Below are 27,673 nucleotides of genomic sequence, written 5' to 3'. Positions count from 1 at the left end.
ATCCAGTCTTTTTTATAAATTAAATATTAAGTAGATACAAAATAATATTTATGAAATATATTCTATGCAAAAAATAAAGGATGAGGATTCAACAAATACCTGTGTCCCCATCATCCTATATAAGAAAGATTATCATTTTCTTTGAAGTCTTCATACACTTCTCCCCAATCTGATTACTTTTCCTCTCCACTCAGAAGCCATTATTTTGAATGTTATGTTTGTACTTTCTTTTAACTTTAACACAAAAGTTTGTATAACTAATGGAACCATGCCATATGTATGTATTCCTCTGCAACTTGCTTTTTTTCATTCAACATTGTGTACTTGATATTTATTTATGCTGTTCTTCACATTTTGTAGTTCTTATATTTCAGATCATAAGCTTTTGTCAGTTATGTGTTTTGTGGGTTTTCTTTTTTCTTTATGTTATTTTTGGTGAATATTCTTAATTTTTATCAGGTTGAATTTAGCTATCTCCTTTTTTATGGTTTGAACTTCTATGTCTTGTTCAAGAAATCTTTGCTTACTCCAAGGTTATACATAAAGGTATTCTCTTATATTTGTCTTCAAAACAACTTTATAATTTGATTTTCACATACAGGTTTTTAGCCACTTCAAATTGCTTTTTGTGTGGAGTGAGGTAGAGGTCTAATATTTTTCCACATAGATAACCAGTTCTCCTAGTACTATTATTGAATAGCCTGTACTTATTCTTCTGATCTGCAATGTGTCTGCTCAGCCTTACACACACACACACACACACACACACACACACACACTCTTCTGTGTTCTTTATTCTGTTAATTGATCAAACTGTTTATATTTGGGTCACTATACACTGTCTTAATTTCTGTATAGCTCTATAATCATTCTTGATAGCTGGTACGGCAAGTCTCCTTACCTTATTTTTCTTAAGGCTATTCTCCAACATAAATTTTGGAATTAGCTTATCAAGTTACATACACACATACAAAAAAATCCTATTGATCAATTTGGAAGAAGTCAACATCCTTAGGATATTGAGCCTCCCAATCCATGAGAACAGTATGTCTCTACCTTTGTTCTTTATTTCAGTAGCATGTTATAATTTTGTCTATAACGATTTATACATTTTTATTAGGTTTATTCCTAGTTTACATATTTTGATGTTATAAATGGCATATTTAAAAATCATATTTTCTTGTTACTGCTCTATCCAATATTCTTACTTCAGTTTTCTCACTACTCCATTCTGTCCATCATAGGTGAGTATTCTTAAGACACCATTTCAACATATCACTGTTTTACTCAAGACAGAAAGTGGCTCCATGATACCTGGTGAATCAAGTCCAAATGGCTCAAACTCTTTCTTATTGCACCTTCATCTGTTAATGGCTCTTCTTACCTGACCTGAACATTTGCACTTGACTTCAGTTAGACTTATCTTCTCACTTATTCTCCCCTTTGTGTTTTATTCCTTCAGTTCTTTCCATCTCCTGGAAACTAAGTCTCTCCTTTCAACCTAGTCATATCTTTCCCATTTGTAAGATTCAGCCCAAATCCCAACTTGTTCATGAAGCCTGATAAACCCAATCACAGAGAATGTTCCTCCTTGATGATATACTATGGCCTTTTTATTTTCTTATTTTTAAATGTCATTTATTTTTTTTATGCTCAGTCGAGGACATACTTATTGATTTTAGAGAGGAGAAGGAAGGGAGAGAGGGAGAGAAACATCAGTTGGTTGCCTCTTGGGGACCAAACCCATAATCTAGGCATGTGTCCTGACCAGGAACCAAACCTGCAGCCTTCTGGTTCACGGGAAGATGCCTGATCAACTGAGCCATGGCTATACTGTAATCCTTTTAATCTACACGTAATATGTTTTGTTAATTAATGGTTGCATATATATCTTTGTCTTTGTTCCTATTTTCTGGTACTCCCAAATTGAGTTCGCTTACCCACCATTGAGAACATTTTGGCTGAGAGGATAAACAGTGGAAGGACAAGAAGGTAGGGCTGCCGCTAGTCCATACCATGCCTCTGTGTGAATTAGGGAAAGGCATTCAGCCCTGTGAATGAGTGCACACGTTGGCAGGCCGATCAAGGGCTAGATTCCAGCGTCTACTCAGCTCTCCAGCCAGTGCCTTGTGCAGTGAGGAGCCTCCACAGCTGTGCAGTGGTGCTAGTGGCAGGGCTGAGCAAGAGGCTGCCATTCCTTCTCTGTACTTCATTGTCCCCAGGGCCTAAAGGCCAACATGACACGTCTTTACCAACTGATGACAGAACCACAGTTTTCCCGCTGCTCCAAACCTGCCAAGTATAAGAAGCTGCTGTTTGCACTCTGCTTCTTCCACTCTGTGTTACTCGAACGTAAAAAGTTCCTGCAGCTGGGCTGGAACATTGTCTATGGCTTCAATGACTCTGACTTTGAGGTTTGTTCTAACCAGGGGTCCCTTATGCCAACCGCCCTCCTATACTTCTGGCCCTGTGGCTCCCCTGTGGGAATATCCACTGACAGAAAGCCTCTGTTAAAGCCCCATTGGAAATCTCTTGAAAAGCAGCCCCACTGGAAGAGTTCCTGCAGTAACTGTGTGCGGGGCCGGGGGTTTGGGCTGGGACCATGCACAGGTGTCAGAGAATCTGCTAAGCCTCTATCTGGATGACTATGAGGAGACACCCTGGGATGCGCTCAAGTACCTCATTGCCGGCATCAACTACGGTGGCCACGTCACGGATGACTGGGACCAGCGCCTGCTCACCACCTACATCAATGACTATTTCTGTGACCAATCTCTATCAACACCCTCCTACCGGTGAGGGGGAGGTGGCACTGAACAGGGGGCCAGAGGACACAGAGACCAGGTGGCAGGACTGGGGGAAGGGGAAATGTTTGAGGAGAGAACATGAGAGTGGGAGAAGGCAGAGTGTGGGGGATTGGGAGGAAGAGCAAGAGCAGAGAGTTGGACAGACGGGACACAGGTAGAGCTGGGGTCTTGGCTTGACATTGAAGCCCCAGATGTGACATTGAAGCCACAATGTGGTGATAATTATGCTGTGGCTCTCCAGGTTGTCAGCACTGGAGACTTATTTCATACCCAAGGATGGGAGCCTGGCCTCCTATAAGGAGTACATCAGCATGTTGCCTGGCATGGACCCCCCTGAGGCCTTTGGCCAGCACCCCAATGCAGATGTGGCATCCCAGATCACTGAGGCACGGACTCTCTTTGAGACTCTGCTTTCCCTACAACCCCAGATTACACCCTCCAGGGCTGGAGGCCAGAGCCGGGAAGAAAAGGTAAGAACAGACAGCAGGGGGAGGGAAAGCCATGAGAGAGGGCTGCACTCAGAGCTCCTGCCTCCCCAGGTCCTGGAATTGGCCACTGATGTGAAACAGAAGATCCCTGAAATGATCGACTATGAGGGGACCCGAAAACTGCTGGCTCTGGATCCCTCGCCTCTCAATGTGGTCCTTCTGCAGGAGATCCAGAGATACAATAAGCTTATGGAGACCATCCTGTAAGACGAAGAGGGGCTCTGCAGAATGTGGGGAGGTGGCAAGAGGAAAGGCCTTGACCTCCTGCCTAGGGTGACTCTTCCAGGCCCATCCCATCTTTAACCCTCCACCCTGTCCTGCTCAGGTTCTCATTGACAGATCTGGAAAAAGGCATCCAGGGCCTCATCGTCATGTCTACAAGCTTGGAAGAGATTTTCAATTGCATCTTTGATGCCCATGTCCCTCCGCTCTGGGGAAAGGCAAGATTACACCACTGTTGATCCTACTCCACCTATGAGCTCTCACCCCTGTGCCCCCAATCTCCTGGTTCTTGGTAGGCATATAGCAAAATGCAGTAAGCCTGGGCTTTAGAGCCAGGCAGGTTCAAGGTTGAAATATGGCTCTGTCATTCACTGACTGAATTTGCACAAGATATTAACTTAGAAGCTTCCTCAGGGCAAGCTATTAACCTCTCCAAGGATGTTTCAAGGATTCTCAGAACTGTGCATAACTCTTCATAGGTGTTTCATTAATGGTGACTGGTTACTATAATCATTGCTAAAAAATAGTTGTCATTTTATGCTTCTTTCTTGGCAGTTAGCTTTTGGAGCACTTTACTCAGTTAAAATTGGGGAGTAGGGGCTGACACCACATTTTCTTCTTATATCTGCTCCCAGTGCTCAAAATAAGAACTTGAATGCATGAATAAATGAATGAATGATCACATACTGCCTCCTCCTCCTCCAGGCATATCCCTCACAAAAACCACTGGCTGCATGGACCCGGGACTTGGCCCTGCGTGTGGAACAGTTTGAGCTGTGGGCTAGTCGTGCCCGGCCTCCTGTGCTCTTCTGGTTGTCTGGCTTCACCTTTCCCACTGGCTTCCTCACTGCTGTACTGCAGTCTTCAGCTCGCCAAAACAATGTGAGCCATTTGGGAAGTGTTTTAGGGATTTAGGGGACATATATTTGCTCTCTTCTTTGAGGGTCCTCCCTTATACTCACCTTTAATCCCCAGATTTCAGTGGACAGCCTCTCTTGGGAGTTTATCGTTTCCACTGTGGATGACAGTAACCTCGTGTATCCACCCAAGGTGGGAGCCAGATGTGTTTGGGGCTATGAGCAAAGGCAGGTCTGGTGGAGGGGGGTGCTGGGAGCAAAGGTGGGAAACAATTGGTTGAGTAGGGAGGAGAAAGGTGGCAGGCCAGGGGTACCAGCAACCAACAGTCTTGACTTCCCAACCTACCCTCATGTCTCCCCAGGATGGTGTCTGGGTTCGAGGCCTGTATCTGGAGGGTGCTGGCTGGGACCGGAAGAATTCCTGCTTGGTGGAGGCAGAGCCCATGCAGCTTGTCTGCCTCATGCCCACGATCCACTTCCGGCCTACAGAGAGCAGAAAGAAGAGTGCCAAGGGTGGGACACACCTTCAGACCTGCCTAGCTTGGATTCTAACTCATCCTCTGCTCTATCCCTCCCCTCAGCCTGCTCCTGCCCTGTTTTCCCAGAAGCTCCAGGGGTCTGATTCCTTCTCTTCTTTTTTCCCTCAGGTATGTACTCCTGTCCTTGCTATTACTATCCCAACCGGGCAGGCAGCTCAGATAGAGCTTCCTTTGTCATTGGCATTGACCTCCGGTGCGGGACCATGACATCTGATCATTGGATCAAGAGGGGCACTGCTCTACTCATGAGTCTGGACAGCTGAGAAGGCCTCCTCTTCTTCCCCGCTTGAGAGATGGCTGGGAACTCTAGAAGCCAAAGCTGAAAATGCAACCCAGACTGAGGCTGGATCTCACTCAAGCCTTGACCTTGGTTGAATCTGTTGTGTGATGGGGCCCTGGAGATAAAAGTGTGCTAGCCATAAAGGTGGAAGAGTTGTAATTCAGTGCAATAAAAAACCCGCGACTACAAGCCCTAAGTCTCTCAATGTGGTGCTGGGGCTTGGGGAGGAAGCCCGGCCTTACAGAGGACCGGAGAGCTCCGGTGAGCTGCTACTGGATTGGGAAAAGAAGCAAGGGAAGTGGGAGGCCATGAGACGCTGCCTTGACCTCGGATGAATGGGCAGCGCGGTAGGGTCTAAAAGGGGTGTGGCTAAGTCTCAGTGCTGGGCCAGAATGGGGGGCGGGACTTACTTTGGAAAGGCGCGTGATCCAAATGGAATAGGGGTTTGTCAGACAGGGATCAGGGCTGGACCACGCTCGTTGCACCCCGAACTTCGCAAACCGCATTCAGTATCTTTTTTTGCACTTGTGCTGAGGCGAGAGGGACCTGTAAAAGGCGGGGCAGAGCCGGAGGAAGTGGGGGGGGGGGACTTAAGCGCGAGGAGGGGCGGGACCACGAGAAGGGGGCGGGGTTGGGGGGCGGTGTTTGTGTTGGAAAATCCAACTGCGCCACGGGGCGGAGCGGCCCCCCCAGCCCCGGCCTTGGTGGGGGGGCCGCTCGACCCCCTGGGAGACCTTGGGGAGTCTGAACACCTGGGACACCCTAGAATCAGGTAACGGGGAACTGCGAGGGCGTCTGGAAAGAGGGAAGCCATCTCCTCTCAGGGGGGCGGGACGCCTGAGTCGCAGGCTCAATAGAGCTGGGAATGGACGTTTGGATTTCGGCAAAGGCACTGGAATGAGATTGGGGCGCAGGACAACCGAGTCCCCTAGAAGAGAGCAGGGCGGGGTGGGGGAAGGGCTGAGAGGCAGATGGCTTGGGTTCCGGATGGTAAGAAGGGCCTGAATGGACTCCCAGTCCCCTTGGGCTGGGATTCCCCTTCCCGACAATAGAGCGGGGCGGGGCCCGACGGTTCCTAACTGCAGGGTAGAACTAAAGGTCAGAGTTTGCAAATACTGTAGGTCCGTGCGAAGGCCCTGGAGGTCGGCCTTGGTCAAGCAGTGATGTGTCTCTTATCCTGGGGTCATTTCGAGTTCCTCCCCAGTACTTATCACGAGTGAGGGTTATAGTTCCAGCCCTGACCCTTAGACCAGGAGCCCCGATAGCCTCCGTGAGGTGGCCTCCGGCCCGCCCACTCCGCCGCACCTCACCTTCCTCCACTCGACTTCATCCCGCTCGTCTTGTCATCCCTGGTCCTGCCTCACTCTGCCCTCTCTAGGCTAGGGCTCTTCTTCGTACTTGAGCTTCCCGATGTAGCCACGAGATGGCGAGGGCGAGACGCACAGCCCGAGCTGAGGGGAGTGAAGTAGGGGGATAGGGCCGTGAAAGCAGCCGAAGTCGCCCTACCCAGCCAGAGGGAAAGGTGGGCTGAGGTGCACTTTCGGTTTCCTGTCATCTCGGCCCCTCACAGGAAATTGTGGGCGGGAGGGCGAAAGGCATGGGGTGGGAAGGGGGCTGGGGACTCGGTCTCTGCCTCGGGCGGCTGGGGTAAATAGTGGGGAGGGGACACGCGAGTTAGTTACTAAGCAACGCAGATTTGCTTCCAGTCTACTGTGGCTTGTTGCTGTGACTTGGGGTGGGAGTTGGCGAGTGTGGGAGCCTAGGAGACTGGGGAAGGTCTAGGGCAGGATGCCTGGTTCTCGAGACAGGGAAGAAGGAAAGGAGGCAGCGAGCAGGCCCCGAAAAGGACTCGGCGGTAGTTAAGAGGGAGGCGGGACCCCGGCGGGGCGCTCCGCTCCGCTCCCCTTACCCCCCACCCCGGGGTTGCTTGCTTTGTTGCCAGAGTAACAGGAGAGCTAGACAACCGAGCCGGATTCCCGAACTCTCACGTCCACCCAATCCGCTCCAGCGAACGTCCCTGACATCAGGGCCTGGCAGCCAATGTGGAGGAGGCGTTATAGAGCGACAGGAAGAAGGAAAGGGGAGGGGCAGAGGTTGAGAAAGGGAAGGGGTAGCTGCCGGGGGCCCGCACGTGCACTCCCACACGCTCGCGCCCACTGCCCCTCCCTCCGCCGCACACGTCGGAATCCGCCCCCCTGCGCTTGCGCTGCGGGTCGCAGCTCACCGTCCCCCCCTTGAGTCGGCTAGGTGTTGCTGGGCTGGGCCCCTCTGCCTCTCCCGACCCAGACATTTGGATCCGCCTTCCCTCTTTCTCGAGGTCTGGAACCATGAATTTCCAGCTTTGGATGGGATGGGCCGGCTACCTGTTTCCCACCAACCTCCCAGCTGGCGCACCACTCTCCCAGGTGGTGGGCAGGGCGGAGTTGTGGTTTTCGGCCCCAAACGCACCGCTGCTGCCTTCCCGGGCTCTGGCTTAGGTTGCCTCCCCAAGAGGAACCAAACGGGTTCCAGCGCCCTTTCCCGAGGTTTCACTTGCTCGGGCCCAACTGTTGTTTGTTAGTGGCAGGGGAGGGCGCTGCGGGGAAGCCCCGATGGCCCAGGTGACTTCCCCGGCCATCGCGCTCCTTCGTGTGAATTCTTTGATATGCACCAAAACCTTTCGCATCCCTAACGTTTCTTCCCCATTCGCCCAGGGGCTCTTTGCACCTCCCTCGGCACCTTTCGAGCTGTTTGTGTCCGTCTCCACTCGTTCTTCCCGGCTTCTCCCGGTTATATAACTCTTCCTCTTGCCGTGTCCTGGTTTCAACTCCACAGACTCCGCCCTGGAACAGCGCGGGGAGGGGCAGGAGAGTTGGGGACCCAGACACATTCCGGCTGGCGGCCGGCAGGGGCACGGGGGATCTCACAGATGGGAGACGGAGTCCCGCGGGACCCGACGCCCCCGCCCGATCCTCCTACCTCCCACCCGAGATCGCCCAAAAGAGAGAAGGCACAGTATCTCCGGGAGGCGTGTCGGGACTCCGTCTGAAATGTGGGTTGGGAGGTCAGGGCTGGAGGCGGAGAGGTGGAGCCGAGAGACCCGAGTGCCAGGGATTGGAGCCATACTGGGGGGTAAAAGAGATAGACAGGAGCAGGTCCTGCTTCCACCCTCCTTTTCTTTTCGGGTTCCCAGAATTCCTAAAGCTATTTCCCAGGAAGCTTAGCCAGCGGCCCCTTTCTGCCCCTACGTGTCAAAGGTCGGTGTTAGAGGTGGCCTGGGATGATGTCACCAGTGCATGTGCCCCGGGATGGTTGCCAGGCAGTGAGGCCTCTTACCCTCTCCATTCCGGCCCCCCAACTCTGCCCCGAGTTCAGATCCAGGCCCTTGCCATCTTTTCCCCGTCTCCCTTCCCTTGGCCTTAGCATCCAGCAGGTGGGAAACCCTGGCCTGGAGTTTTGTGAGGGGGAGGGGGAGGGGCATGGGTGTGGTATGAAGACTATACAACCGATTGCTGGACTAAGAACTCTGGGTCACTTTTCCCTGGAGTGACAGAAGAGCTCTCTCTCCAAGCCCCCTTCTTCCTCGAAAGAGCCTCCCAGATGTCTTCTTACTTTTCCACCTCCTGTACTGCCTAGCGTCCTATGGCCCAGTGTTAATTTGTGTTGAAGTGAGAGTAGTGACGAGCCAGCCACCCCCAGGAGAAGAGTTGTGTGTGGTATGGAGGATTCACTGGACACCATCTCATCTCTGACCTTAAATCAATGGCACCCCCACCTCCACCCCCAACAGTGAGGGGAAGGGTCAAGAAATAGTATTAGACTGAGAAGTCAGTATGTTTATCCAGTGCAGGTAGGTGGATCTCATCCTTAAGCGAGGACTCGGGTCCTAGGATTGGTTATGGTAGTGGAAAAAATTGGTTTCTCTTTTTATATATCTTGGAACTTGGGCTGTCAGATCTGACTTCATTCCATTCCCAGCTTTGCCACTTAGTGGCCATAGGAACTTGGAAAGGTCACAACCTCTTTGAGCCTCATATTCTTAATCTGGAAAATTTAAATATCAATAGAGTACCTACCTTCTAGACAGTTGGGAGGATAAAAAGATAATTTATGCACAGCACTTAGCAAGCACAGTGCCTGGCGCAGAAAGAACACTGAATGAATGCTTCTTATCACTAAATGGTGTTAGTTATTATTTTTATTATTAAAGTTGGTAGGCTTGCTTTAAACTGGCCAGTACCTTAGGAGTTCTTTAGGGGGAAGTGAAGAGTTTGTGTTAATTTGGTGGTGGTGGGGGGGAGGGAAGGGGCATGAGGATTAGCTTCCACTGCTTTGTGCACTTTATTTAATGAAGGCTTTAGTCAGATTTGTATTGCTTTCTTCAGGATTATTTTTCCTCCTCTTGGAGAAGAAACAGCCAGGACTATACCTCTGGCTGTGAAAATAAAATAATTGTATTGTGGTTCTGACTTTTAAGCACGACCCCAGTCCCCTCCCCATGTTGTTTTCTGGAGCCTTTCAATTTGCAAAGGGACTCCACAGTTTCCTTTTCGGGGACGGGGCTATGCTGAGGGGTGTGTGAAAGGTTGGGGTGGGTGGGTGGAGAGAGACTAGTGCTGGGGGCTGGGGGGGGGGCGGTAGTTAAAGGAAGAGACCGGAAGGGAGGAGGGAGCCTGCTGGTGGGGAGGGAGGGAAGGGAGGAGGTGGAGGAGGAGGAGGAGGAGGAGGAGGAGGGAGGGGGTTGGGGAGAGCCTGCTACAGTTCTTTGTTTGACTCCGGGACTCGGGGACGGGGAGGAGGAGGGAGGGAGGCAGAGGCTGCAAGCGCCGGGGCAGGCCCAGGAGGCAGAGGAGGGACCGTCTCCCCCGCCCCCCCCAGCCCCCACTCCCCCCCTGCTGCTCCCCCCTCCCTACCCGGACTCCGGGGGCACCGCCGGGGGACAGACACCCAGCAGGTAACCCAGGCCTGTCTCGCCCTCTCCTCTCGGATTTTCCTCCACTCCCTCCCGGACGACCCCTTTCCCCGGTTCCGTCTCCTCGTTTTCCCCTGGCCTTGCCTCTTTCCCCAGGCCCTCCTTCTTCCATCTCCCCCACTTGGGCTTGTCGCCCGCTGGCCGCGCCGTGGTCTCGTGCAGCCCAGCTCCCTTCCTTTAGCTCGACAGACAGCCTGTGAGCCCCAGGTCTGCCCGTGGCACCATTTGGGGCTCTGTCTCGCTGCTTCTTCGGGCTTTGCTTTCCTTCCGACCTGTCCCCTGGGGCTCTGAAGAAGGAGGGAGTCCCTGTCCTTCCCTTGCTCCCCCAGTTCCCCGCCCCCCAATTCTGGCCCCCTTTCTCCTTCTAGCAGTCTTAGGGGTGCGGAGAGAACCGGAATTTGGGGGGCCCTCTGGAGGGGCAAGGGGTTTGTGTCGCTTGGGAAAGGGGCTGTGAGTGTTTGTGCCTGGTGGGGCTGTGGGGGCGGTTAGCAACCTGGCTGCCTCTGTTGTCCCTTTAAATGGCCCTCACATTTCTGGGGACTCATTGAGGGGGGGGCGAGCCGCCTGCCTGGGGGGCAGGGCCCTGGGTTAGTCCACACAATCAGGGGTGGTAATGATTTAAAGGGACAGTCTTGGTGTGGCCACTGCCACCCTGCGCCAGCAGGAAGGGGAACCGGCAGCCCACGTCTAGAAAGGCTTGGCTGAAGAGCAGGGCGTTTCAGGCTGAGTCTGTTGTGGGGCCTGCCAGGTCTGGGACTGCTGTGGCTGGAAAAGTGCAAGGAGGGGTGACAGTTTGCCCTGGGGAGCATTTAGCCTGGGCTTTCTCCAAGGCCCACCTTTGGGTTCATGGAATCCTTGGCCAAGAATCACTGAGTCCAAACTACAGAGACTGTTGGCCACCAGGTTGGGGCCACGGGCAGGTCTGCAGGTCAGCAGCCTGGCAGGGCACATTGGAGCTGGTCCTTCAGCTTCCCCTTTTGTTGTTTGGCTCTGTGCACAAGAAAGCCCCAGCCCCTCCCCCAGCTCCCTCTCCCAGTCCACATGCCCCCCCCCCCCAAACACACCCACCCCAGCTGTTGGACAGATGAATTACAGCCTCCGGCTTGGGGCCAGGACTGGTGAGTGATTAAAGCTCTGGGGCTGGCCCTTTAAATGGCTGTTGGCCCCTCCCCCATTCTGGTGTCCAGACACCCCATACACACACCACTGACCCCCTTGGCTGCCCCTCACTCCTCTTGGTTTGTCCTAAGGCCTGACACTCCTCTCTCTCCAGGTTAGAGCCTCCCCAGCGTCCCCTTCCCCCAACATACACAAATGGTACACACTCCTCTCTCTCTCCCTCCCTCTCTCTCTCTCTCTCTCTCTCTGTCTCTGTCTCTCTCTCTCATATTCTCTCTCACTCACTCCCCCTCTGTTCATACTTCCCTCTCCCTCTGCTTTTCTCTCTCCCTAGTCCCACATTCTGGGTGTCTCTGTCCTGGCAGGTTCCAGCCTCAAGCTCCCTTCTCCAGCAGAAGCATCTTGCCAGCCAGGCCTCCCTAGCCTGCAGCTGATCACTACCCTGGCCCAGTAAGGGGCCTTGCATGGGTCAGAAATAGCACCTCCCTGGGGGCAGTGTCATCAGCAGCCCAGGCAGCTTGCTGCACATTGCATCATGGAGGCTGGGGGCTGGAGGCCTCAGTCTCTGGGGCAGGGGAAGCATGGGGGCTGGAAGGCCAGGGAATGGAGAGATTGGATTGAGAGTCCAACTGTCTGGGGTAGCCCAAGCATTTTCGTCCTTAATGACAGAGAACTGTAGCTAAAGGAGGAGAAAACAGATCCCTGAGGAGTGAGTTTGAGGTGAAGTCAGACTTAGGTCTGACTCCTGGATGGACACCTGATTCTTGGCCTTGGACTTATGCTAAAAGACCTAGCTTGTCTCTCAGAGTGAGTCGAGGAGAGAGTGGGCCTCTATCTCCTTCTTAGACCACACAGAGGAAGGAGGTGATGGGGAAACAGGATATGGAAGGGAGGCTTGCAGCAGAGGCCACTTCCAGACCAAGGACCATAGTCCTTGCTGAAGAGGAAGGCTTCTCCCTGCTGGGCCTGTTCATCTAGTCTGGCCACCTGTGCTGCTCTGGAGACCTGCCTGCACCCGCCTGGGGGAAGAGGAGGGGGCAGAGTCCAGAGGGTGGGGTTGACTAGTGTCTTGATAAGGTTAGGGAGGAGGCTGAGCTGAAGGAAGAGGATCTTGCCCTGGGCCAGGATTGAAACTGGTTTAGGTTCACAAGTTGGGGGTAGCAGGGCTTACTCGCACTAGGTACTCTTAACAGAAGGGTCCAGTCAGAAGAGGGATCATGGGTTGAGTGACCACCGTGGACTTATGCAGATGCCATAGCATGCTCCCCCTTACCCCAGGTCCAGCCTGCTTCCTAAAGGGGAAGGCTGGAAGACCACTTTGGATATGGCTTTTTCTGGTTGCCATGGAAACATGTTCCCATCCTATCTGACCACCAGAGCCAGGTTTCTCAATAAGGGGGAAGATAGCACAGGGAAATTCTCCTGACTGGGAGAACCCACCTCTAACTGGCTTTTTTCTCTTAGGTTCCCCCAGGCACCATGCCAGCCCCGTAATACCACCCACCTCACCCACTGTGGTCTGCTGCAACCCACTGCTGGGGCACTGATTCCAATGAGACAGGACACACTAAACTCCATCTGGTGAGTACTGCCCCTGAGCACTACACCCCACCCTACCCCAACAGTCCAGTTCTGAACCACATGCTTGAGGAAGAGTGGTGTGATCTAGATCATGCCCACCCCCCAGAATAATCCAGTCTAACTTTGAGCATCCTCCCACCATGGTGCTTGAGTGAGTCAGCCTTCCTAGTTTATGGAGCTCCCCTCTGTTGCCTATGAATGGTTCAGCCCTGTACTTCACCAGCCTCTCCACTACCACCAGAAAATCTCCCATTGCTACGACTCAGTTGCTTATTGAATTGCATTAAGCTAGAGTTTGCAAGCTGGAGAGTAGAGGTGAGATACACTGGAAGGATTTTTCTTGGGAAGGGGAGAGCAGGGCTTTGTCTTACAAGAGTTGTGGATTTGGATACTGGGGATCATTGCTACAACAACCTGCTGTTGCCATGGCAGTCTTGGCATTTCACCTTTCCTTCCAGATCTCCTTCTGTTCCATTCTCTCCCTACTGCACTACAGCATTTGCCCCCCACACCCTAAGTTTTATTCCTCTGCTGCTTACCTCTCTCCTTCTGCCAGTTCTCAGCCTGAGACCCTGCATCATCCTGCGGTCCCACCACCCCCGCATTCCTCTGTAGGGGAAAAGATGGTACCTAACACAGGGAATTAAGTTCTCTGACTGTACTTTGCTCTTCTCCATACTTGTTGAGTTTTTGAGTGGGACTGTTTTTTTCCTATGTATCTCTCTTTGGCAAGATGGTTTGCACATTGGGGTGCCTCACAGAATTGTGTTTAATGAATGTGTTAACCGAATGAGTATCATTGCCAAGAAACCAATGGCTTCTGAGGTCTTTTGCAGTGTCCTCCCTGCACCTTCTGTAGAGGACATGCGGCATTTGGGATGGTAACCTGGGTACAGCTGAGGGGCAGGTTGACCCAGGAAGTGGCCTGTAAGGATAAAACCAACAGAGGGAGAATAGGACAATAGGACAGAGGAATTATAGAAGTGTGATAAGAATGAGGCTCTGGAAAGAAGCCCAGCTCTTTTATCCTCTTGCAGAATGACCTTGACCAAGTTACCTGACCTTCCTGAGCCTCAATTTCCTCATCTATAAAATGAGGTGATAAAAGTAATTTACATCAGATCTTGGGGAGGAGTTTTAAAAATGTATAGAGAGTGATTAACACAGTGCCTGGCATGTAATAAGTATTCAGTAAATGCTAGCAATTGTCATAGTGGGAGCCCCAGGGAACTGGAGGATAAGCAAGGATATTGAGGAATAGGACAGAACGTGAATGAAGGCAGACACCCAAATACTTATCAAACATAAGAATTGCTGATCCAGCGAGACATCAGGATTTAAGGGAGTGAGGGGAGGAATTAGCAGGGTCAGTCTGCTCCAGTATTTCCCTGACTGTTCAGGAACACGAAGGCAAACACAGAAGGGTATGTGCTGAGACACACGTGATCACGAAAGTGATGCAGAGGCAGACCCAGACAAAAGACCGAGACCGGAGCTAGGCAGACACACAGAGACAGAGACAGCGGCGCAGAGTCATGTAGACAGGCATAATGACAGGAACGCGTCAGACACAGGCACTGAAGACAAGACGAGCAGATATGCAGGTGCACATGGAGACCCCCACCGGGGCCCATACACAGCCGACCTTGTCAGACAGACTGCTGAACACAGCGGTCCAGTCAGAGGCAGACACAAGGCTCGCAGTGACACACAGCGGGCCGGGCGGGCACTGTCACTCCTCGGTGGGGGGCGGGGAGGGGCCAGCAAGGGAGAGGGCTGGGGAAGGGAATCCCGAGCGGGCGGCCTGCCCGGGTGGCTGAGTCACAGTGGAGCCCCAGCCGAGGGCCCTCTCCTCCGCCTCCGCCTCCCCTTCCCCCAGGTAAGAAGCGAGCTGTAACCCCTCGCTTCCACCGGGCAGAATGAGGGCTGGCAGTGAGCGGGTGCGGCTGGGTTCCCGGACGGGCCCCACCTCCGCGCACGTGCAGCATGTCTGCTGACTGCCGGCTCGGTAAAGCTCTATTTGCGGGGTCTTGTCTTTGGTCAGCATTTGAGTCTGGTCCGCCTGTCTGGCGCTGTACTCTGCGTCCTGCGTGGCTGGAGCGGTTCGTGGAGGGGCTTCTTGGGCTTCAAGCGCGCAGAGAGTTAAGTGGGTGTGATTGATGGAGTGGGTCTCTCTCGGGGCTCTGGGGGGGGGGGTCAGTTAAAGTCCCGGAGTCTGGAGCCCGGATGGAGGGGGCGGAGCTGGGTTTAGTCGGGAGTGCCCGGATGGAGAGGGCGTGGCTCCGGCTGGAGAGGCGTTAACCCTTTTATGAGTTGCTGACTCCCGGGACTGTGGGTCTCTGGAGGGAGAGGCTGGAATGCCTGCCCCACAAGTATGCTGCCCTGCAGGCTGACTTTGGCCGATTGTAACTATCTCTCATTTGGCGTTGAGGAGTCTGGGTGTCTGTCTTTGTGCCTGTCCATGGTTGTCCCCTCCTCTTGGTTAGTTACGTACACTGGGAGTCAGGGAGGGCTGTTCCTGCCCCAAAGCGAGAGTGGAGGTGAGAGTGGACCGCGAGCCGACTGCCGGCGCCTGGGGAACAGGTGTGAGCGCGGCGGCGTCGGGGCTGCCGGGCGTAGGGAGGGGCCGTCGTGGGGGAAGACGAGAGGGGAAATTCCACGGGACCCGTGGTGAGCGGTGTGTGGGCTGAGTTGTGTCTGCCAATGACTGTGTGTCTGTGTTTTCAGGGAGGCGGGGGCTGAGTCAGTGGGAATAGGGGAAGGTTTTCAGGGTGACTCACGGCCCCCCACCTCAAACCTGAATCAGACCCCGAGGGAGGGCTTTGTACGGGAGGCGGATGGGGAGTCAGGCGTTTGGGTCCGCGCCTGAGTCCCGGGTGGGGACAAGGATCCACGGTGGTTGACGAGAGTGAGTGTCTAGTATGCCCGAAGTTTTTGTCCTCTAGTGAGGGCTGCTGTATTTTGAGTTCCGGCGGGGGTGGGGTGGATAAAGGTGGGAAGGGGCTGGAGGGCGGGGACTCGCTGGTTTAGGGAAAGCTGAGTCAGTTCCTCGTGGGAAAGGGGAAGTGGTAGTGGGGAAGTGTCATCATCGCAGAAGGGGAAACTGCATTTCCTGGTAACTGGCAGCGCCCTCAGCATCACTTCCCAAGCGGGGATCTGTGCCTCTGATATTTGGACCCCCTGGTTCCCCGTTTTCCCATGTCTGGGCCATGGGTTTCGGGACTTGGGGGGTGACGGGAAGCAGCCAGCCAGGCTATACTTGACGGTAGTGAAGCGCAGTACTTGTCCCAGAGCTTGGAAACTGACCGAAAGGTTATATAGTGAGGAGAGTGACTTCTGGCAGAAATTCCACGTGAACTTCAGGGAGGGTCCGCAGAGCCTAAGCGCCTGCCAGGGATCGGCAAGGAGTGGCACGCCGGGACCTGTAGGCTCCAAGCTCTTGCATGCAAACAGACGACCTTGCCCAGTGGAGGGAGGATTGTATTCACCAGAAACCCGCTTGCCCTTGTGGGCTGGGTGGAAATTTCCCCACAGCGCAGACTTTTTTCAGTGAAGGCGAAGTTTCCAGCCGCCCCCAGCCCCTGGTTGCTCGTTCTCCCCCGGCTTCCTTCCCGTCCTGAGCTCCAGCTGGAGCCCTGGCCCCGCCCCCGCTGCTTTGTACTCGACATTCGCCTCTCGCAGTTCTTTGTACTCTAGACTCAATGGACCGATCTCGGGAACGGAGCCGGCTCCCTACTTGAGTGAACGCTGGGTAGGAGAGGAGGAGGAACAGGGACCGAGATCCTGGGGTCTGAGAGGCGAAAAGGAGGAACGGGCTAAAGGGAAGGTGCCCAGGAGACGGGATCGCTGCGTCCTTGCGGGTCAAGCTAGTACCGACGGGAAGGGATTGGGGGGGGGGGGGCGTGAAGGAGGAAGTGAAACTGGTTCTGGGTTCTTTAAGGGAGTGGGTGGTGAGAGTGGGACAAGGGTGATGTCACCGCCTGTCGGGCCCCGCCCTCCTCCCTCCCGAAGGACCCCCCCCCCGTACTCTTACACACGCCGCTTCCGCTGCGCAAGTAGCCACGTCACGGGCAACCCCCGAAATCCCCCCTCCCTTGGGGGGCGGGGGCCACGTGGGCCGTGGGGAACCGCGTGGCCCCAGCGGGGAAGGGCATAGAGGATACTGGAGCCACGCGAGAGGGGTCACTGGGGATCGTGGTGTGCGACTTCTCACAAGTTGGGGTTTGTTTTGGGGGGTCAGTTGATATTGAAGACTTAGCCAGGAGAAGTGGAGGATCTGAAGGTAACTGGGTATGAGGCTGGGAGCTTGACTGTGGTTTGGGATGGAGTCAGGTGTGGGGAATGGAGCGCTCAGATCGCAGCGTGGGTTTGGCTGCCGTAGAAGTCCGAGCAGTTCCAGGGGGCACTTGAAGTGAGGAGGTCAGGAACTGAAAGAGGTGAAGTGAGGAAGGCGAGCGACGCCTTCGTCTGCGTTATGCTTCTGTCTAAGGTCCATCGGTCTTACGGCGGTGGACTAGGGGATGGGCTCCTCTGGCGGACTAGCGGGGAGCACCGGCGTCTCTGGTTGCGTGGGACTTGTGGGGAGAGGTATCCCCCCAGGCCAGCCCGCGCGTGCGACTCGCCGCCGTTACCCACGCGGTTAAATGTCTTGCTGGCCCCAGGTGTCAGGTCCGAGATGGAGACCCTAAGTAGGAGCCGCCGGGTCACGTCGGGGTCACCCGGGGCCGAGCTCGTCTGTCCGGCTCTGCCGCCCCTCCTCCCCCGCCCGCTCGGCCGGGCTAACCTTGTTCCTATTGGCCCCCGGCAGGCTGTTACTGAGGCGGAGACGCGGGTGATGATTGGCTTTCTGGGCAGAGAGGAAGTCCTGTGATTGGCTGGATTCCTGGAGCTCGCTGACGCTTTGAGAGGACGCTCCCACGGAGGCCGGAGGCCCGGTAAACTCCTGCGGCGTTGACTGTCGGCTCCCAACTGACTGACTGTCCCACTCCATGCTACTACTCCCGGTTCCTAACCACTCTCTTGGGCCTCTAGGGGCTCCTTGGGTCCAGTGGGCCTACCTCTCAGGGAAAGCCAAGGCCTCACTGCCTGCGCAGTTGACAGACCTGCGGGATGCCAGGCCAGCCCAGCCCCTGAACCCTGTGTTCTGGCCAGCTCACTCACTCCTTTGCTTCCTCCTCTCTGTAGAATTAGCTGTGGACGACCATCTGGGGGCAGTGGGCTCTCCTGTCAGAGCGGCTGGAGTTGGGACCATAGCCCCAGAGAGCTGGGGCAGGGGCCGTGCCCGATCTCCAGGGCTCCTGGGGCCACTGCTGACCTGGTAAGGGAAAGACTAGGGTTGGGTTGGTTGTGTGTATATGGGCAGCTCAGGCTGTGCCCCTAGTGAGACCATAATCTCTTCCCTGACTCAGGCTGGATGCATCGGGCAGTGGACCCTCCAGGGGCCCGCGCTGCACGGGAAGCCTTTGCCCTTGGGGGCTTGAGCTGTGCTGGGGCCTGGAGCTCCTGCCCGCCCCATCCCCCTCCTCGTAGTGCATGGCTGCCTGGAGGCAGGTGAGAACCTGGGCCATCTCTCTGTCTCCAAGAATTTGTCTTCCCATCTCCTGTGCCCCTCAATCGCTGTCATTCTCTGGGTTTCTGCCATTCTATGGGTGTCAGTGTAGTCCTCAGCTGCTTTCTCTTATTACCCCAGTCCCTTCTTTCCTAGATGGGACAAGACTGCTCCATCTTGATGTACATTAACAGACCCCTTCTCTCTCTAGGTGCTCTGCCAGCATTGGGCAGCCCCCACTTTCTGCTCCTCTATCCTCTTCACATGGCAGTAGCTCTGGGCACCCCAACAAACCATATTATATTCCAGGGTGAGTGAAGATTCAGAGGTGCTGGGGATGGGAGGTAAGACTGGGGCCTTGGAAGAATTCCCCTACCCTGACAACCCCTCTTTCCAACCCCTTCTGCTCCATAGGACACCCACCCCAAGACCCCTCCATGGAAAGCTGGAATCCCTGCATGGCTGTGTGCAGGCATTGCTCCGGGAGCCAGCCCAGCCTGGGCTGTGGGAGCAGCTTGGGCAGCTATACGAGTCAGAGCATGACAGTGAGGAGGCCATACGCTGCTACCACAGCGCCCTTCGATATGGAGGAAGCTTGGCTGAACTGGGGCCCCACATCGGCCGACTACAGCAGGTGAGATGAGGCAGGACATTAAGAGGCAAGGATTGTGTCTTCTGGCTCAATGCCCTCATCTTATGCCTGCTTCTGTCCTGTTCCCTGCACCCTTCCCCTACCTTCCCAGGCCCAGCTCTGGAACTTTCATGCTGGTTCCTGCCAGCACCGAGCCAAGGTCCTGCCCCCATTGGAGCAAGTATGGAACTTGCTGCACCTTGAGGTGAGGCCAGGGCTAGGTGGGCTAGGGAGGAGGGCCGGGCCAGGTATACATACACCTGAGCCATTCTCCCTCCTTTCTTTTTGTCCTCAGCACAAGCGGAACTACGGGGCCAAGCGGGGGGGTCCCCCAGTGAAGCGAGCTGCTGAATCCCCAGTGGTGCAGCCTGTGCCTCCTGTTGTACTCTCAGGCCCCTCAGGGGAGGAGGGCCTTAGCCCTGGAGGCAAACGCAGGAGAGGCTGCAACTCTGAGCAGGTACGGTTGTATGTGGGCAGATAGGCAGTGAGTGGGAGGACTGGTGCAAGGAATGGGGTTCTCACACCCCCTTTTCTTCTAGACTGGCCTTCCCCCAGGGCTGCCACTGCCACCACCACCATTACCACCACCGCCACCGCCACCGCCACCACCGCCGCCGCCGCCACCACCCCTACCCTTGCCTGGCCTAGCCACCAGCCCTCCATTTCAGCTGACCAAGCCGGGGCTGTGGAGTACCCTGCATGGAGATGCCTGGGGCTCCGAGCGCAAGGGTTCAGTACCCCCAGAGCGCCAGGTGCGCACTTGTCTGTTGACTGTTTTCTCTCACTTGAAAGTCTCTATCCTCCATTCCTCACCTAGTGTCCTTATTTGTCTCCCCTAGGAGCAGCGGCACTCACTGCCTCACCCATATCCATACCCAGCTCCAAACTACACTGCGCAACCCCCTGGCCACCGGCTGGTCCCGGCTGCACCCCTAGGCCCAGGCCCCCGCCCCCCAGGAGCAGAGAGCCATGGCTGCCCTCCTGCCACCCGTCCCCCCGGAAGTGACCTTAGAGAGAGCAGAGTTCAGAGGTCGCGGATGGACTCCAGCGTTTCACCAGCAGCAACCACCGCCTGTGTGCCTTACGCCCCTTCCCGGCCCCCTGGCCTCCCTGGCACCACCAGCAGCAGCAGTAGCAGCAGCAGCAGCAGCAACACTGGTCTCCGGGGCATGGAGCCGAGCCCAGGCATTGTGAGTGATGACCACAGGTGGAAGATGGAGTGGGGCCATTGGTGGGAGCTTGCCTGAGGTGGCTGTAGCAAACCTCTGACCAACTCTATCCTTCGTTTGCAGCCCGGCGCTGACCATTACCAAACTCCCGCGCTGGAGGTTGCCTCTCACCAAGGCCGCCTGGGGCCCTCGACACATAGCAGTCGGAAACCTTTCCTGGCAGCTCCCACTGCCACTCCCCATCTGTCTCTGCCACCTGGCCCTCCCTCACCTCCTCCACCCCCCTGTCCCCGCCTCTTACGCCCCCCACACCCCCCTGCTTGGCTGAAGGGCCCAGCCTGCCGGTCAGTCCGTGAAGATGGAGAGATCTTAGAGGATCTCTTCTTTGGGGCTGAGGGACGCCCTCGCCCTCCTCCACCACCCTTCCCGCACCGCGAGGGCTTCTTGGGGCCTCTGGCCCCCCGTTTTTCTGTGGGCACTCAGGATTCGCACACCCCTCCTACTCCCCCAACCACCACCAGCAGCAGCAGCAACAGCAGCAACAATGGCAGCCACAGCAGCAGCGCTACAGGGCCTGTGTCCTTCCCCCCACCTCCCTATTTGGCCAGAACAATGGACCCCCTTTCACAGCCCCCCAGCCCAACACTGAGTCCCCAGGAACCACCTCTTGCACCCTTAACTCTTGCCCTGTCTCCAGCTCCTTCCTCCTCCTGCCACCAAAATACCTCAGGAAGCTTCAGGCGCCCGGAGAGCCCTCGGCCCAGGGTCTCCTTCCCAAAGACCCCCGAGGCAGGGCCAGGGCCATCCCCAGGTCCCCTGAATAAAGTCCCCCAGCCTGTGCCGCCGACGGTTGGGGAACTGCCTGCCCGAGGCACGCGACTCTTTGATTTTCCCCCTACCCCACTGGAGGACCAGTTTGAAGAGCCCGCTGAATTCAAGATCCTACCTGATGGGCTGGCCAACATCATGAAGATGCTGGATGAATCCATTCGCAAGGAGGAGGAGCAGCAACAACAGGAGGCAGGCGTAGCGCCCCCACCCCCCCTGAAGGAGCCCTTTGCATCTCTGCAGCCTCCATTCCCCACCGACACAGCCCCAACCACCACCGCTGCTGCTGCTGCTGCCGCCGCTGCCTCCACAGCCACCACCACCGCTGCCGCCACCACCACCGCCACCCAAGAACAGGAGAAGAAGCCACCACCAGTCCTACCACCACCACCTCCACTAGCCAAGTTCCCTGTACCCCCACAGCCACCGCCACCCCCACTCCCCCCAGCAGCCAGCCCAGCCAGCCTGCTCAAATCCTTGGCCTCCGTGCTAGAGGGACAAAAGTACTGTTACCGGGGGTCTGGAGCAGCTGCTTCTACCCGTCCTGGGCCCTTGCCCACCACTCAGTATTCCCCCAGCCCCCCATCAGGTGCTACTGCCCCGCCTCCCACCTCAGTGGCCCCTAGTGCCCAGGGCTCCCCACAGCCCTCTGCTTCCTCGTCATCTCAGTTCTCTACCTCAGGCGGGCCCTGGGTCCGGGAGCATAGGGCAGGCGAAGAGCCAGCCCCAGGCCCCATGACCCCCACCCCGCCGCCCCCACCCCTGCCTCTGCCCCCTGCTCGCTCTGAGTCTGAGGTGCTAGAAGAAATCAGTCGGGCTTGTGAGACCCTTGTGGAGCGGGTGGGCTGGAGTGCTGCAGACCCAGCAGGCCCAGTGGACACGGTAGACCCTGTGGACACAACAGACCCAGTGGACAGTGGGACTGAGCGACTGCTGCCCCCTGCCCAGGCCAAGGAGGAGAGTGGTGGGGCGGTGGCAGTAGCAGGACCAGGCAGCAGCAAACGGCAGCAGAAGGAGCACCAGAAGGAGCATCGGAGGCACAGGCGGGCCTGTAAGGACATTGTGGGTCGGCGGCCCCGTGAGGGCAGGGCAAGGGCCAAGGCCAAGGCCCCCAAAGAAAAGAGCCGACGGGTCCTTGGGAACCTGGACCTGCAGAGTGAGGAGATCCAGGGTCGTGAAAAGGCCCGGCCTGATATTGGTGGGGCCTCTAAGGCCAAGCCACCCACAGCTCCTGCCCCTCCACCAGCTCCTGCACCTTCTGCCCAGCCCACACCTGCATCAGCCCCTGTTCCTGGGAAGAAGTCTCGGGAGGAAGCTCCAGGGCCACCAGGTGTCAGCCGGGCTGACATGCTGAAGCTGAGATCACTTAGTGAAGGGCCCCCCAAGGAGCTGAAGATCCGGCTTATCAAGGTAGAGAGTGGTGACAAGGAGACCTTTATCGCCTCTGAGGTGGAAGAGCGGAGGCTGCGTATGGCGGACCTCACCATCAGCCACTGTGCTGCTGATGTCGTACGTGCCAGCAAGTGAGTTAGGGGCTGTCTCCCTGAAGCTGCTGGCCTGGCTCCCTTCCCCCATCACCATATTTCTGTCCTTATTTCATTGTCCTCCCACAGGAATGCCAAGGTGAAAGGGAAGTTTAGAGAGTCCTACCTTTCTCCTGCCCAGTCTGTGAAACCGAAGATCAACACTGAGGAGAAGCTGCCTCGGGAAAAACTCAATCCACCCACACCCAGCATTTATGTATGTGTGCCCCCACCCCAGGGTTCTAAGATTATGTTAGGGGCCGTTCGGGTGCCCTGAGCTTGGGACAGGGCTCTGATCTAGCTCTGTCTCCTGGTCGTCCCTCAGCTGGAAAGCAAACGGGATGCCTTTTCACCAGTGCTGCTGCAGTTCTGTACAGACCCTCGAAATCCCATCACCGTGATCCGGGGCCTGGCAGGTTCCTTGCGGCTCAGTGAGTGTGGGGGGCAGGAAGGTTGGGGAGGGCTGCAAGGATTTTGGGCTTTGGGACCCTTTGAGAGCCCCCACATGTGGAAGACCCAGAAGCGTGGCTATAGTGAGCTCTCCTCAGTCATAGGTAGGCCATATTGGAAGGGTTCTCTGCATGATGGGTCAGCTGGCCTCAGACTTTTCTCCCATCTGTGTCTCCAACTGTGGGCAAGTGGGGAGGGGATGTATCTCAGGGCGTGGTTAGAGTCACTTTTGGTCGTCTTGGTGATTAACATGAGAAGAATACAGATTATAAAGTATTCCTGAAGACTCATGAGTTGGGGCTTCTCTTTTTCAACATTTATTGTGCAAGATTTCAGACACAAAACTAGAGGGAACCATATAGAAATATAAAAATCAATCTTGCTTCTCTATACCTGTGTTTTTCCTTCCACTTACTTAAAGCATGTTCCAGGCTTCCATTTGATTAAATCATTGCATCCAATGATAAAAGAATCTGCCATTCATTAAGCACCTGCTGTGTGCACACGTGGCCTCATGTCCACCTGAGTACTCTAGTGGGAGGGCTGAAGCTCAGAGCAGCAGTGAGAGAAAGGGGATTGGTGATGGATGGCCAACCTTCCCAGCTTCCTGTGGGGCTGGGGTTCTTGCCGATTCCTCCTGGGCTGACCTCAGTGAAACTTATGTCCAGTCAGAGGCTTGGGGAGTAAGAAGGGACAGAGTGAGTTGGGTCCTCCCCCCATGCCCTCTGCCTCTGCCCCGACGCCCTGCTTGGCCCTCCCTTGGCAGACTTGGGCCTTTTCTCCACCAAGACGCTGGTGGAGGCGAGTGGTGAGCACACCGTGGAAGTGCGCACCCAGGTGCAGCAGCCCTCGGATGAGAACTGGGATCTGACGGGCACTCGACAGATCTGGCCCTGTGAGAGTTCCCGTTCCCACACCACCATTGCCAAGTACGCACAGTACCAGGCCTCATCCTTCCAGGAGTCCCTGCAGGTAAGAGGCGCGCAGAGGGAGGCAGGGGTGAGGGATCAGGGGACTTGAAGTAGGGCTGCTGGGGGAAGGCTCCTGGAAGGTGGCTGACCCAGCCCTGTGGCCTAGCAGGAGGAGAAGGAGAGTGAGGATGAGGAGTCCGAGGAGCCAGACAGCACCACAGGAACCCCTCCTAGGTATCGTACAGCATGCCCTTCCTTTCATGCCTTCTTCCCTTCCCCGTGCTTCTCCACCAATGTGTGCCTTTGTCCCTGCAGCAGCACACCAGATCCGAAGAACCATCACATTATCAAGTTTGGCACCAACATCGACCTGTCTGATGCCAAGCGGTCAGTGGGGCTGAGGCCAGCAAAACTGGGGCAGGAGTGCTGAGGGGTCTGCAGAGCCAGGGTTAGTCTCTCACTTTTACTGACCACCGCAGGTGGAAGCCACAACTGCAGGAGCTGCTGAAGCTGCCTGCATTCATGCGGGTAACATCCACCGGTAACATGCTGAGCCACGTGGGCCACACGATCCTGGGCATGAACACGGTGCAGCTGTACATGAAGGTCCCCGGCAGCCGAACACCAGGTGCGGAAAGCGCGCTGGGGGCGGGGCTGGTGTCGGTGCTGCTCCGTCAGCCAATGAAGGCAAAAGGGTGGGCTTGTACTGGAGTGCAGGCCCATCTAGGCCAGTCAGGCGTTCTCTTTTGCCCCCTGCAGGCCACCAAGAGAACAACAACTTCTGCTCCGTCAATATCAATATTGGCCCGGGCGACTGCGAGTGGTTTGCAGTGCACGAGCACTACTGGGAAACCATCAGTGCTTTCTGCGACAGGTGCGGGCCCCCCTCCCCACTAGGTCCACACCCCTTGTCCCGTCTCTGGGTCCCCAGGTTTCCATCTGACTCTGAGCCCATCCCGCAGGCACGGTGTGGACTACCTGACAGGTTCCTGGTGGCCAATCCTGGATGACCTCTATGCTTCCAATATCCCTGTGTACCGCTTCGTGCAGCGCCCTGGAGACCTCGTGTGGATTAACGCTGGGACCGTGCACTGGGTGCAGGCCACCGGCTGGTGCAACAACATCGCTTGGAACGTTGGGCCCCTCACCGGTGAGAGTAGGGTACAGAGCCACTCAGTGTTGAAGGGCGGAGCCTCGTGGTGGGGAGTTTGGAAGGCTGCCAGTTGTGAGAGAAGGGGCTGGGATCCAAGTAGCTGGGGGTTGTTTGAGAATCTTGTAGTGACCCCTTCTGGCCCGCAGCCTATCAGTACCAGCTGGCCCTGGAACGATATGAGTGGAACGAGGTAAAGAACGTCAAATCCATTGTGCCCATGATTCACGTGTCCTGGAACGTGGCTCGCACCGTCAAAATCAGCGACCCTGACTTGTTCAAGATGATCAAGTGAGTATCTTATTTGAGAGGGAGCCCATCTCCACCAGACCTGGTCCTGGTCTTGTTCTGCATGTCAAGTGCTACCCCGTTCTCCATCTCTCTACCTTTTACCCAATGCGTCCTGCAGTGTTCAAGTGGTGAGGCGGGTGACAAGGCTACTGCTGAGTCGTTTTATTTGACAGTGGCCCAAAACAGGCAAAAGCACACATGAAATTTCAACTGTTTCAGAAGCCCAGGTCACGGGATATGACCCGTGTGTGGATGAGGCCCAGCAGATAAGGGCTCCTGCCCTGCCTCACCCCCCACTCCCCGCCCCTCGTCCAGGTTCTGCCTCCTACAGTCCATGAAGCACTGCCAGGTGCAACGGGAGAGCCTGGTGCGGGCAGGGAAGAAAATAGCCTACCAGGGCCGGGTCAAGGATGAGCCTGCCTACTACTGCAACGAGTGCGACGTGAGTGGGCTGCTTCCCTCTCCTGTGCTTCTCTGTTCTTCCCGGGACGAGGGAGTCCCAGGAGCGTTCCTCCCGGTGACTACTACTACGCCCCTTCCCCGTCCCAGGTGGAGGTGTTCAACATCTTGTTCGTGACGAGCGAGAATGGCAGCCGCAACACTTACCTAGTGCACTGCGAGGCCTGTGCCCGGCGCCGCAGCGCGGGCCTCCAGGGCGTGGTCGTGCTGGAGCAGTACCGCACGGAGGAGCTGGCGCAGACCTACGACGCCTTCACGCTGGTGAGGCCCCGGCGCCGCGGCGCTGGGCGGGCCAACGGGCTGGGAGCCGCAGGGGGCGGGCTTGTGGGGTGAGCCGACCCGCCCCTGCCCCTGAGCCCCCCCGCCCAATTTCTCCCCGCAGGCCCCCGCCAGCACGTCTCGATGAGGCCGGATGCCCCGCCCGCCTGCCCGCTGCAGGGCGCCGCGGGGCCACCAGCACACGCCTGGGCTGGACCTAGGTCCCGCCTCTGGCCGGGAAGGGGGTCGGGCCCAGCCCTTCCACCCCAATGGCAGCTCCCCTTCACTTAATTTATTAAGAAAAAAAATTTTTTTAACAAATACGAGGAAAAAAAAAGGAAAAAAAAAAAAGGGAGACGGGGGAGGGGGCTGGCAGCCCCTCGCCCAACAGCGCCTCCCCTCACCGACTTTGGCCTTTTTAGCAACAGACACAAGGACCAGGCTCCGGCGGCGGCGGGGGTCACATACGGGTTCCCTCACGCCTGCCAGCCGCCTGCCCGGCGCAGATGCGCACGGCTCGTGTATGTACATAGATGTTACGGCAGCCGAGGTTTTTTAATGAGATTCTTTCTATGGGCTTTACCCCTCCCCAGAACCTCTTTTTATTTCCAATGCTAGCTGTGATCCCTGTACATGTCTCTTGTTTATTCACTTGGTTATGATTTGTATTTTGTTTTTTTTGTTTGTTTTTGTTTTTAATTTATAACAGTCCCACTCACCTATTTATTCATTTTTGGGAAAACCCGACCTCCCGCACCCCCCAAGCCATCCTGCCTGTCCTTCCAGGGGCTGCCCGCCCGCCGCCGGGCTCTCCCTACGCCCCAGTGTGGCCCGACCGTCTCCACCCATCCGCGGCTCCAGCCGGGATCTCATGGTGCTCAAACCCGCTCCCCTCCCCTACGTCCTGCACTTTCTCGGACCAGTCCCCCTCCCCGCCCCGCCCCCAACCCCAACCTTGCCTGAGGGTGAGCGACTCCTGTACTGTAGGGGAAGAAGTGGGAACTGAAATGGTATTTTGTAAAAAAATAAATAAAATAAAAAAATTTAAAAGTTTTAAATAAAAAACTATGAGGAAAAGGAACCCCGTCCTTCCCAGCCCCGGCCAATTTTAAAAACACGGATCTTCCCCTCGCGCCCGCCACCCCACCCCCGTTTTTCTTTTTAAACGTGAAACAGCCCAGGGCCAGAGCCTCCCTGGTGCAGGGACACCCCAGAAGAGTTTCTCTGGGACTTTATATTTTCGTGTTGTCAGTTTTTTCTCCTCCATGCTGGGGCTGCGGAGGGGTGGGGAGTTTACAGTCCCTCCCCTGCGCACTGCACTGTCTCTCTGCCCCAGGGGCAGAGGGGTCTTCCCAATCCTACCCCTATTTTCGGTGATTTTTGTGTGAGAATATTAATATTAAAAATAAAACCAGAAAAAAAAAATCCTGTTTATAGTGTGCTGGTGATAGAGTACTGGGAGGAGGGCTGCAAGCCCGTGATTGATGGGGAGATTGCGCAGACCCCGGCCAGGGTGAACCCCTCCCCAGAGGCGCCTGTGGAATGTCCAGTTCTCTGGTCTGCTCCTCCATATGGGGGTGCCTACTCCTGGAGCCGCATTCCAGGATAAGG

General features: G+C 55.8%; 2 protein-coding genes and 1 long non-coding RNA gene across 4 annotated transcripts in view; 2 read left to right on the top strand and 1 right to left on the bottom strand.

Annotated features, from left to right (window-relative positions):
* DNAH2 (dynein axonemal heavy chain 2) overlaps window positions 1-5,382 on the top strand; it is a 102,527-nt gene extending 97,145 nt beyond the window's left edge. Inside the window, exons 80-88 of the mRNA XM_090291489.1 lie at window positions 2,223-2,414; window positions 2,611-2,795; window positions 3,049-3,277; window positions 3,347-3,498; window positions 3,621-3,735; window positions 4,223-4,399; window positions 4,493-4,567; window positions 4,737-4,887; window positions 5,022-5,382. Coding sequence (XP_090147615.1) covers window positions 2,223-2,414; window positions 2,611-2,795; window positions 3,049-3,277; window positions 3,347-3,498; window positions 3,621-3,735; window positions 4,223-4,399; window positions 4,493-4,567; window positions 4,737-4,887; window positions 5,022-5,176 — 1,431 coding nt within the window. The 3' untranslated portion in view covers window positions 5,177-5,382. The remainder of the gene's footprint in view (window positions 1-2,222; window positions 2,415-2,610; window positions 2,796-3,048; window positions 3,278-3,346; window positions 3,499-3,620; window positions 3,736-4,222; window positions 4,400-4,492; window positions 4,568-4,736; window positions 4,888-5,021) is intronic.
* On the bottom strand, window positions 1,596-8,301 carry LOC149997660 (uncharacterized). 2 transcript variants are annotated; one of them, XR_016514061.1, is made up of 7 exons: window positions 8,152-8,301; window positions 7,912-8,015; window positions 6,504-6,644; window positions 5,604-5,739; window positions 4,721-4,857; window positions 4,480-4,624; window positions 1,596-2,292 (listed from the first exon to the last, which is right to left on the bottom strand). It is a non-coding gene; the product is annotated as an uncharacterized LOC149997660 (long non-coding RNA). The 2 variants fall into 2 exon arrangements; XR_016514060.1 differs by having other exon boundaries at window positions 7,912-8,299.
* On the top strand, window positions 5,858-27,673 carry KDM6B (lysine demethylase 6B). The gene is made up of 24 exons (XM_090291490.1): window positions 5,858-5,965; window positions 12,728-12,844; window positions 17,652-17,778; window positions 18,029-18,161; window positions 18,253-18,394; window positions 18,604-18,702; window positions 18,807-19,026; window positions 19,136-19,228; window positions 19,319-19,480; window positions 19,563-19,775; window positions 19,863-20,213; window positions 20,316-22,543; window positions 22,634-22,760; window positions 22,869-22,974; window positions 23,760-23,965; window positions 24,074-24,138; window positions 24,220-24,291; window positions 24,384-24,532; window positions 24,664-24,778; window positions 24,867-25,054; window positions 25,204-25,345; window positions 25,661-25,787; window positions 25,895-26,065; window positions 26,187-27,673. Exons 5-24 carry the CDS (start codon window positions 18,258-18,260, stop codon window positions 26,208-26,210), a joined length of 4,995 nt encoding a protein of 1,664 aa, XP_090147616.1. The 5' UTR covers window positions 5,858-5,965; window positions 12,728-12,844; window positions 17,652-17,778; window positions 18,029-18,161; window positions 18,253-18,257; the 3' UTR covers window positions 26,211-27,673.

This window comes from Furipterus horrens, unplaced genomic scaffold, assembly GCF_987537825.1.
Source record: "Furipterus horrens unplaced genomic scaffold, mFurHor1.1.pri manual_scaffold_11, whole genome shotgun sequence".
Lineage (NCBI taxonomy): Eukaryota > Metazoa > Chordata > Mammalia > Chiroptera > Furipteridae > Furipterus > Furipterus horrens.
Note: the sequence above shows the minus strand (reverse complement) of the source record. Positions and strands in the feature narration are given on the sequence as shown.

What these genes read in the sequence shown, in the direction of transcription:
- KDM6B (XM_090291490.1), top strand. Translation starts at nt 18,258, where the DNA reads ATGCATCGGGCAGTGGACCCTCCAGGGGCCCGCGCTGCACGGGAAGCC. An exon ending in GAGGCTGCAACTCTGAGCAG is followed by an intron (nt 19,481 to 19,562) that starts GTACGGTTGTAT and finishes CTTTTCTTCTAG; the next exon opens with ACTGGCCTTCCCCCAGGGCT. An exon ending in GACTTGTTCAAGATGATCAA is followed by an intron (nt 25,346 to 25,660) that starts GTGAGTATCTTA and finishes CCCCTCGTCCAG; the next exon opens with GTTCTGCCTCCTACAGTCCA.